General features: G+C 38.4%; 1 protein-coding gene across 1 annotated transcript; it reads left to right on the top strand.

Annotated features, from left to right (window-relative positions):
- The first annotated feature begins 3,445 nt into the window (after positions 1 to 3,445).
- On the top strand, positions 3,446 to 7,669 carry NR0B1 (nuclear receptor subfamily 0 group B member 1). Its single transcript, XM_082246253.1, has 2 exons — positions 3,446 to 4,209; positions 6,865 to 7,669. The coding sequence occupies exons 1-2, from the start codon at positions 3,591 to 3,593 to the stop codon at positions 7,107 to 7,109; spliced, it is 864 nt and encodes a 287-aa protein (XP_082102379.1). The 5' UTR covers positions 3,446 to 3,590; the 3' UTR covers positions 7,110 to 7,669.
- The last annotated feature ends 3,702 nt before the right edge of the window (positions 7,670 to 11,371 follow it).

Here is an 11,371-nt window from a genome sequence, read left to right as displayed (position 1 = left end):
AAAAGGGGTCATGTTGTAGGTATTTGAACACACCCTTTAAACATTCAAAGCGCCGGAGGTTAAAGTAAATGAACCCGTAGCCTAATAACTTCCACTAAAGCAAATTGGAGTCAGTATATCAAGCTTTTTAACAACCCCCATAGCTGTGAAAACTTCTTCCAAAATAATATTTCAATGTTCCATACAACTAAAAATATCCATGGTGTGCAGTCAGTAGCTTGCACACCTGGAGTCCAATTAATGAAATTAGTTTGGAGGCATAGTTTAGAGCTACTTTGATTGATAAAAGACACTCCAACATTTTAAGATTGCTGTATATAAGAGGCATCAGCTAAGGTGAACCATGCCTCGCAAAAATAATTCTCTGAAGGCAAACGATCATGAGTAGTTGATTTGCCTGAGGCTGGAAATGAGTTCAAAGCAATCTCAAAGTGTTTAGGCATTAATCAATCGACAGTTAGAGAAATTGTCTAAAAATGGAGATAGCTTAGTACTGTGGCTACTTTTCTTATAAGTGGATGCCAAGCCAATATGAATCCCAAGGCACAATGCAGAATGCTCAATGAGGTGAAGAAGAACCCATGAGTAACAGCTAAATGTGCAAAGACATCGCTGGAACTGATAAACATCCCTGTTCATAAGTCTACCATATGTACCTTTTTGAACAAGCAGGGTGTCCTTGGCAGAACACCGTGGAGGAAGCTGTTGCTCTACAAAAAAAAAAAAAAAAAATGCTCCTGGGAAAATGTTTTGTTGACAGATTAAACAAAGTTCAATTGTTGGGGAAAAGGTACAGTTTACCAACATCAGAGCATCATCCCAATGCTGAAGTATGGTGGAGGTAACATCAGGATTTGGACTTGCTTCACTACCTCAGGGCCTGGACCACTTGCTATCATTGAGAGGAAAATTAATTCCCAAGTTCATCAAAATATTCTAAAGTATAATGTGAGGGTGGCTGCCCACCAGCTGAAGTTTAGTAGAAGTTGAGTGATGCAGCAGGACAATGACCCTAAGCATCAAAGTAAAGCCACCACAGACTGGCTTCAGAAAAAGAAAATGCACTTTTATGAGTGGCTCAGTCAGAGCCCAGAGCTTAATCCCTTAGAGATGCTGTGCAATTACCTCAAGAGAGCCATTTACACCAGACATCCACAAATGTGTCTGGACTGAAGCAGTTTTTTTAAGAGGATTGGTCAGAAATCCCTCCTAAACGTTGTGCAAGTCTGATCCAGAGCTTGTGCTTGCTTGAAGTCCTTGATGCCAAAGGAGGCTGGGGAAGCTATTAGCTCCAAGGGTTCACTTACTTTTTCTTCCATCACAGTGAATGTTTAATGGGTGTGTTCACTAAAGACACAATACATTTGAATTGTTTGTGTGTTATCAGCTTAAAAAAGAAGTATGGGTTTAAATGTTTTTCCAGTATTATACTTACCTAGGTGGATGTAGCATTTGTCCGAGGCTGCATCTGTCCCCCGCCACCTCTACACTGAGAACTGAGCGATCGAATACCGAGGATCGCTCGGTTTTCACAGTTTCGTAAGCAGAGAGCTCTTTGCTCTGCCCCCCCTTGCTAACTAGAGAACTGGGCTGTGGAAGGGGCGGAGCGGCCAGCTCAGGTTTTCAGTGGCTTGCTGAGAGGCTGAGCTGGGTGTCGGTCCAGGGATCTAGCGTATCCCGACTAAATCTTGCTCAGTAAGGAAAACCAAGTCTTTAGTACACAGTTCTTATTCTTGGAGTACCCAACTACTTCCCTCATCCCTATCCAAATGCTCAAAAAAAAAAAAAAATACAACAAAAACAACATCCCCTAGACTGGCCTTTGGAGAAAGAATGAATGAGCCTGTTGTGTGCCTGGCTGTGGGGCTGAAGTTGGGAAGACGTGTTAGTGGGAGTAGTGCTACAGGGGTATTACCTCCCCTGCAAAATGTGACAGCCCCCGTTCAGGGATACTGATTGTCAGGGAGCCAGCATCCGCCTGTCTCCTAACAACCAGTGCCTCCACATTATGCGCCTGTCAGCTGAGGGCTTCTGGCTGACAGGTGAATGTAAACAAAGGAGTGTTTAGAAAAAATAGTGTGGGGTACCAGGCCCTTCAGGTCTGGGTTGAATTTTAAGGAGCACCCAACGCCAAAAAACAATACCACAATATCCCCCCAAATTACACATCAGACTCTTATCTAAGAACGCCGCCCGGCAGGCTAAGAAAGGAGGTATGAACCTCCTCTCCTGAACCATGTCAGACCATATGCCTTCAACATGAGGGAGCAATTTACCAGGAAGGCCCCCCCTGGCAAAGAACCTTGTGCCATGTTGATAAGGAATAGGGCCTGTTTCCTGCAACCCTGGCCTGGTGGTTGTGGGAGTCCACATGCAGGAGGCTTTTTTTAAATCTGGAAGCCCCCTTTAACATTAAGGGGACCCCCAAATATCATCCCTACATGAATGGTTGAAGGAGTACATAGTGCCTTTACTCATTCATAAAAATAAAAAAATGTTTAAAAAAATAAATAAATAAAGTCCCACAATGTACATTAATCGTCAAGCATTTCGTACAGTGATGCAGGTCTACATCATGATTGACTTACCCCCCCGTATTTTTTTGCCTGCCAGGCTACATACTTGTGTATGGGTCTGGTATGAATTTTGGAGGGGGCCCTAAATCTGATTTCTTTTTTTTTTTGGGGGGGGGGTGTTGGTGTTCTTCGGCTGACAGTTGAATGTGCGGACAGGGATGAGTCACTGGTTGTTAGAACACTGACCGATGTTGACTCCCTTACAAGCAGTGTCCCTGAGAAGGAGCTGTCACATTTAGCAGTAGTAAACGTTTTAGCTCCTATTCTGTAAATTCATTAAATAGGGAGTAGTCAGACCATGAGATAACTAACAAGTGCATTTTTCTTCTGAATGGACTTTAATGTAATATCACATCTTTTTGCATTATTTACTGCAAGTATATACCAGTATTTGTGGTATTTACCGCAAATGCGTTTTTTAACTGTAGTGAAATTACACTTTAAATATTATTATTTATATATTGTCTAAAACAGATATCGCATGTGATAAATGTGATTGTATTGACCCCTGAATATCATTCAGTTTAATATTGTGTCTACTTTAAGTCACTGACCGTGAATGAGCATGCAGAAACTAAACTCAGGCTCTGTAATCCTGCTCCAGATCAATGTCTCAGAAAGCTCTAAAGCCAGCTGATCAACCTGGTAGCCAAGCAATTAGTCTTTCCAGAAGCAAACTGTCTATGTACTTGTCTCAGCACATGTTTCCTTTAGTAGATTGCAACAGGACAGACAGCTCTCCAGACCAGCTCTAAGGCTCCCTCTAGCTCCTAACAGTATTGCTGAAAAGGGGAGGAGGTGTGTGCTTCTTGCATCTCTCTCTTTTTCAGCCAGTAATGAGCGTCTGCCCCTTTTGAACTGCATATATTGTCTGACTTGGAAACAAAGGTGTAAATGTAACCTGAGGGGCAGGCAGAGGAGGATCAGCCTAGTGTCTGTCTGGAAAAACAAGCTGCAGTTAGAGCAACCAAGGCAGCTCAGGAGCTGTCAGATCCTCTCCCTCTCCTTTTCTCCATGGCTTGCCTAGACAAATGTCATTGTGCTGTAGATAACAGAAGGCATGGTAGCATTTTATACAATATCCTGAAAAATGAGGAGCACAAGGATTCACACAACAGCAGCAAAACTAGGAAGGAAGATCACAGCAAGCTATATGGACAAGGATGCTCCTGTGGATCACAGAAGAAAGTCACTCTTAAGAGCCCACAGGTAACATGTAAGGCAGCATCAGCAGTGCTGGTAAAGACACTGAGGTTTGTGAAAAGTGTGCCATGCTTCCAGGAGCTGCCACTGGAGGACCAGTTACTGTTGGTCAGGAGCTGCTGGGCACCGCTGCTGGTGCTGGGACTTGCACAGGACAAGGTGGATTTTGAGACAGTGGAAACATCAGAGCCCAGCATGTTGCAAAGGATTTTAACTAACAGTCAAGGAGGACAGAGTAAACTTCATCATGAGCATCCAGAGCAAGATTTCTTATTTGGGAACAGCCAGCATCAGCATCAAAACAAACTCTCTCAACTGCCTTCTGCTACAGAGATCAGATGGATAAAGGAGTTTTTAGAGAAGTGCTGGAGTCTGGCCATAAGCACCAAAGAATATGCCTATCTGAAAGGGATTGTACTGTTTAACCCAGGTACATTATTTCCTTTTCTAATTGTTTATAAATAAAACATATAATGGATCAATACAAAAATCGTATGTTGTTTTCTAATAGTTTATAAATACAACATATAATATTTCAATACTAAAGTTACATACAACACATACTGTTTTGAGAGAAAACATATATTGTTTGTGATTGTCTAAAAATAAATTTTATTTTTAATAAAAAACATATATAATGTATCCTAATTGTATATAAACTCAGCATATAATATTTTCATACAAAACATATATATACTGTATTCTAATTGTTTAAAAATACAACATATAATAGTTTAAGTCAAAAATTATATATTGTATCCTAATTGTTTATAAATGTATAATAGTTCAATAAGAAAAAGTATATATTGTATACTGTATATTTTGCATAGAGGTTAGAGGCTAAAACTTCAGCCAGCACTAGGGTTGTAGGTTTAAATTCCAACCACAACTCTACCTGCATGGACTTTGCATGTTCTTCCTCTGTCTGCTGAAGTTTCCTCCCACACTCCAAAGAAATGTTTGTGGGTTTATTGGCTTCTTTCTAATTTGACCCTAGTCTGTGTAATAATGTGAGTTAGGGACCATAGACGGTAAGATCCTTGAGGACAAAAACTGATGTGAATGTGCAATATACTGTATGAATATAAAGCATTGTGTAAATTATCAGTGCTTTATAAATACCTGTAATAAAAAAATAATAATAATAATAATAATACAATTGTTTACAAATACAACATCTAATATTTCAAAACATATATTTTATGCTAATTTTTTAAAAATACAACATCTAATAGTTCAATACAAAAAATATTTATTGCTCAAATTCACTAAACAAATAATATTTCATTTCAGTGTATTCTATCTATGTACTGTCTTCAGTGTAGTGATAAAAAAAAAAAAAAAACCCTGCATACTGCAAAGTGAAAGACAATGTACGTTATTATCATTTTTATTTTAGTCAAAGGAATAGAATCAAGTGACTGCATACGTAAAAAGTATTAGCTAACACGTAAGCATACATGATTTTATAAATAGGTTTGGAACATAGCATATTCAACTATACAGTTTTTTATTTTTTATTTTACTCATTCACTCTAATAGCTCTGACATATTCTATAGTGCATTACAGAAAATATTGAATCAATCACATCCGATCATGTCCATTGGGTTTAAAAGCTACTGTCCATGGATTACAATGTAAATACCTTTACAGCAATCTCACACTAACACCTCTGTCTTTCTTTCTGTACTCTATATCTATAAACCTTGGTGTTAATATACGTATGCTTAGCTACACATGAGAGGGACTAAATAAATATAAGTATACAGCACAGCATCAGAGAAACACTAGCTACATATTACAATGGCTCTGCTATGAAGAATAATCTTCCTTTTTTTCCTTTACTATCATTTACTCAGATGTACCATTACTGCAGGTTTAAATAATATTATAACAGTGGTTAATTATGAAAATTTGTTTGATTTTATTTTGAAATTTGTCATTTTTGAAAGGCTAAAATTCCTCATATGTAGAGGCAAATATAGTAGTACAGCATTATCATGTAAACTTGTACCTATCAGTTGTATATGTGTATGTAGCAAATAATCATCTTCAAAATACATAAATTTTTAGGTATGTAATGCAAATACATTCAATTGTAGTAACACATAGCAACCAATGACTGATATACCACTCAATACTGTCTAATTAAAAAAAAAAAAAAAAAAAGAGATCTTGACTGATTACTATGAGTGACTGATTACTATGAGTAACTGTGCATTCATAGTTTTTGACCCAGGTTGCAAAAAAAAAAAAAATCCCACAAAAAAGAACGTATGATTGTTCTTATTTTAAAGCTGTAAAATATGTGAATATCTGCATTAATGTGGCCATAAATATACAGAATTAATTTTTTCAAGAACCAAATAATCAAATGGGGCTGATGACATTGTCTTTGCAATTATTAGAGAACAGTCAACTTTTTTATATATGTGCTATTTACTGGTGTCAGGTGTAAAATTTTGACTTAACTTGCAAAGCACTAGGATAAGGGAATATAATTTATTTTCTTAACTATTGAAAATATGTATTTGGGTTATAAGGGTTAAAACAAATATTTTTCAAAGAAAATGTGTGTTGACAGTAAATAAAGGAACAAAGTGGTGCCAAATTAATGAAAGTTCTCCCTTGGCCCAATGAAAAATGATCTGCAGTCCAGAGGAACCATCAAAAATTCAGAAATGATAGCACTTTGTAGTGGTAGTGTACATTATATATATATATATATATATATATAGATATAGATCTAGATCTATATCTATATAGATATATATATATATATGTGTATATATATATATGTGTATATATATATATATATATATATATATATATATATATATATATATATACATACATATAACATTTAAAAATGTATACTGTATATTTTTCTCAGTCTACAACCAGTGGAACCATCATGATTTTTAATAGCACTTTGTATTACCAGAATGAATTAACGTCATAGACCTGTTATTTTTGTAATGACATGCCATGCAGGTTTATATTTTAACAGTGTAATTCTCTGTATAAGATAATTTCATCTTTCCACGGAGAGTTAATCATTTTTCTTATTTTATGCCTGTCTAGGTTTACCTGGATTGCACTGTGCACAGTATATCCAAGGGTTACAACAAGAAGCCCACCAAGCTTTAAATGAGCATGTAAAGATGATCCAGCGATGGGACAACGCTAGATTCACCAAGCTAATAATAGTTCTCTCCTTGCTGCGGTCCATCAATGCCAATGCCATTTCTGAACTGTTTTTTAGACCTATCATCGGCACTGTGAATATGGATGATATGCTGTTGGAGATGCTGGGAGCAAAGATATAGCTGTAACTTGGTAATACAGACTGCGGTATAAAAAGAAGAATGCATAGTAGGATATGTATATAGGGTTAAGATGACAAAGGGGCAGATGCCCTCACTTTTGAAATGAGTGGACATTCTGTACACTGATAGCTTTTATAGAAATGTTCTTGATCTAAATGGGATCAAATGGTTTTTTAGCTTTTCTGATACTATTACTGAAAAATATAGCACTAAAAAATTTGTTTTAACAAACATCACTGATGGTGTGCAACATACAGTACTCATAGCTACAAATTTAGGGGCAGTCTATAAACTTTGCAAACACCATCACTTTGACTAATTTGGGGGAAGAATAAATTATCTGAGATATATTTTCCCAGACAGTTTCTATAGTTCCCCTGAGATATGGCTGCCACCAGAAGAGTTTACCTAGAACATAAGCTTGCTCTCTCAGCCAATAGTAGTCTGCAACTTATAACCTACAAGGTTATACAATATTCATTCATATGGTCCATAATTACATATTTGGGGTGACTCCATTACTAAAATTATGAATGATCCTGATTTAGGAGTATTATTATTATTTAATTCGTTATTTAATAAAATGTAAGACAGGATTTGTTTAACCAGGGCAAACTGCAGTAAGCTATATCAACCAGTAAGAATCAATTACTGTTTTCCTGAACAAGCTCAAATTGTTAATCTGCTTTTTACCCCAACAATTGTTCAAATGCAGTTAATTGCCTTGGGAGATGTGCCATGAGAATATCTTTTAGTTAGCAACAGCAAATACATTTTTGCTTTTATTGGATTTAAATCTAGACAGTGTTGAAGCCCAACTCCCGGCAGGAGAAAAAAATTACCATTGCAGTGCCCTTCTGCCACTCTGCAAGTGTTAAGCCCCGTACACACGCACCGATTGTTGGCCGTAAATTTTCGGCCAACGTCCGATCGCCCGATTGTCAGCTTCTTAGTATGATGCTTCCGACAACCGTCTGCGACTTTTCGGCCGAACAAAATCTGGTGTGCATGCTATAAAATTTTTGTTGGCCGTCACCAGAACAGCCGATTGTTCATCAGTCGGGACAGATTTCGGCCGACAAAAGTTAGATGAGCAAGACTGGGCATGCTCAGAGAAGAAAAAACACACGAAAAGTAGACCAGAACATGACATCACTTTTGCAGTTGGTTGTTGTTGGCCGACAAAAATCGTGTGCAGTCTAGAGCACATTTCAACCAACACAACAACACTGGACAAAAGACGGCCGATCGTTTGGCCGACAATCGGTGCGTGTGTACGAGGCATCAGATACTTGTTAAGTATAGGAGTAGAGGAATAAGCTTTTACACCTTATCCTTCAATCCAGTAGGCTTCCTCTATCTATGCGACCAGTCTCCCAAAGCCTCTTCTGTCTGACAGGCAGTCCCAACAAGTACAATGCAGGACCAATAGTCCACAACTTTGAAGAGGTAGGTGCCAGTGGCTGGGGGAGCAAGGAATGAAGTAGGTATTAGAGGCTTTCAGACTTCCCCTAGATTTAATGAGCATTTAAACCTCACAGAGTGGGAAGGGGGGCAACTTTAAGGGTATTTATTTTATTTTTTAAATCCTAGAGTTCAGCTTTTAAGTACCTTGTTTGCCTTATGTGAACTAACTGGGAACTTTGTGAGTCAGTGCCAAGATTTTTTGCTTCAGCTGTAGTATGGTTACATTTGAAAAGCCCCAAATTAGTGAAAACTACATATCTATATTTTTTTATTGATCCATTTACACTTCATTTCATATTAGAATAATTATGTTAAATTTAAAGCAGAAACAAGCCATTTTCACATGTATACATGAAACATGTTAATGGATAATAGAAACACCTATGTGCATTTAAAAACTACCACAGGGCCTTGTGCATTTGCAGATGTATTGTTTAAAAAGCTAAACATATTGCTAACTGAGGACCGAAGAGTTTTCTTTTTCTTAGAGTATACATAAATGTAAATTCCATTGTTCCTTTCTTTATTTGCACATTCTTTTGACAGAGCAGAAGTTTCTCTGTAAATGTCCTTGCTTGTCATTTTCTTTTTTCTAAACTCAAACCTTACTGAACTGTTCAGCTATTGTGGTTTAAAAGTATTGTAAAATATTAATTTATTGTTTTTACATAGACAATATTTTTTTATTCAATAAAAAAAAATACAAAAAACTCAAACTTGCCTCATTACTAAATATTGGTTCAAGTATGTGTTTGATAAATTCTTACTTTTAAAGTGCAACTAAATCCAAATAATGAAAAAAAATCTGTGCACGTTGTAAGGGGGATTGGCTCAGCTTGAGAAGGCAGTGGTGTGCCATGCTAGAGACCGGGACACACCACAGGACCAGGAACAGTCCAAACAGGTTTGGCTTACACTTAAGTTTAGCAAACACAGTTTCAGAGCAAAAGGAAAAGGAATGATCCCTGATGCCGCACATCTGAGAAATTCTGTGGAGGTGAATAGAGTGGCAACCTCAGCCTGGACTCTGACTAGGCTACGCCCCAATTAATTTGGCGCCCCCCCTCCTGGAGCTTAGTCATGGGGAATGACTGGAGAGTGCATCCCCTTCCGGCACTCTCAGCAGCAGATGCAGAGGTAACAGCTTGTACACCCCTTATCCCCCGAGCCTGAGCGGCACACGAAGAGAAAACAGGTCACAATTTCAGCGCCGGAGGGCTGAGCCTCAAAAAAGGTTCCTGTTAGTTCCTGACTAACAGGATGCCTACTTAACAGTTTCGTCAAAACAAACTGGCAAAACTTGTATGTTTTAGGTGTTCTGTCAGAATCCAGTAGCAGGCTTCAACAGCAAAGACAGAATGAATAGGCCATGAGCATAAGACAGCTCACATACTCTGTAAAAAGGTCTCTGGACAGCTGTGACAATTTACGATGTCTGACCAGTTAAGATGTGGACACAGGAATGAAAACATTATCCCACCCAAAGTCCTTTAAAGCTTCCAGACCCCAGGACCCAGAACAGAACTTACAAAGGTTGAGAGAAAACAAAAAGTTTGTTTTCTTCATATCAATCATAAACCCTGGGGCCCCTCATCATGTGTGTGTGCAAAAAATACAGGTGCCACATGTACACCATCCACAATGAGGGTAGCTACATTTTGCTTTCATTGTGGGACTAATGTAGTCATCCTCTTTGGTGCATTCCTACTGTGGCTGCCTAAATGCTGGTACAACCATTAGAGGTACCTTTTTACCTGTTACATCTAGTACTCAAGCTATTTCCTTTACAACACTCTCTATGACCTAGCTAACTGACTGTGCCACCAGTAAATAGCTAACACACTGCAAATGATAATTGGTAGAAACACATCCACATTATCAATCACCAGCTCAGGTCATTGGAGATAGGTAGTCCAAGGGTTACAGTGCCCACCACTGTTATTATACGTACACTGCTTAAAGTGGTTGTAAAGGCAGAAGGTTTTTTTATCGTAATGCATTCTATGCATTAAAGTGTTACTAAACCCAGAACCCACATTCACAATATCTGGTCACCCACAGTACAGAGAACATGAAAATGCAATTATTTTAGTAAATATAAACTGATCAATACCTTTTCTCATAAGCAGTATATAGCAGTCCTGTGACTTCTATCAGTTCCTATTAAAGCTTGTAGGACAAGTTTTCATTCTCCTCTGACCCTCTTTCTAGACATGTCTGGACAGTGCTGATTGGCCCTGTGCTGATCACATGCACTTTCCCATGAAAATAAAAATCTTTCAGCAATACACACCAAACTGAGCATGTCCATGACCAGGTCCCCTGGCTCTGTTAACATCAGGTTATTTTTTGGAGACGGTGAAAGAAGAGGAGGATTAGTGAGACATGATGAAACAGCCTTTATACACAATGTAAATGATTAACCCCTTAGGTTCCGCAGTAAGTATAACAAGCATGCTTTACTGCATATAATGATTGATTTTACTATTGTGGGTTTAATAACACTTTAAGATAAAAAGCCTTCTGTGTGCAGCAGCCCCCCTAAGCCCCTCTAGTACTTACCTGAGATCCATCTAGATCCAGCGATGTTGCAGGAGTGTCTAGGCTGCCCGGGAATCCCCCTCCTCATTGGCTCCCACTGCTGTCTCTCAAGGTCAGTCAGCTAATGAGGAGAGAATGAGGGCAGGGACGTGGCTCCATGTCTGAATAGACACAGGGAGGTGTGGCTTGGCTCAAGTGCCCCCATAGCAAGCTGCTTGCTGTGGGGTCACTCGGCAGGTGGGAGGGGCACTGAA

This window comes from Pelophylax lessonae (assembly GCF_965119305.1).
Source record: "Pelophylax lessonae genome assembly, chromosome: 2".
In the NCBI taxonomy this organism is placed as follows: Eukaryota; Metazoa; Chordata; class Amphibia; order Anura; family Ranidae; genus Pelophylax; species Pelophylax lessonae.
Note: the sequence above shows the minus strand (reverse complement) of the source record. Positions and strands in the feature narration are given on the sequence as shown.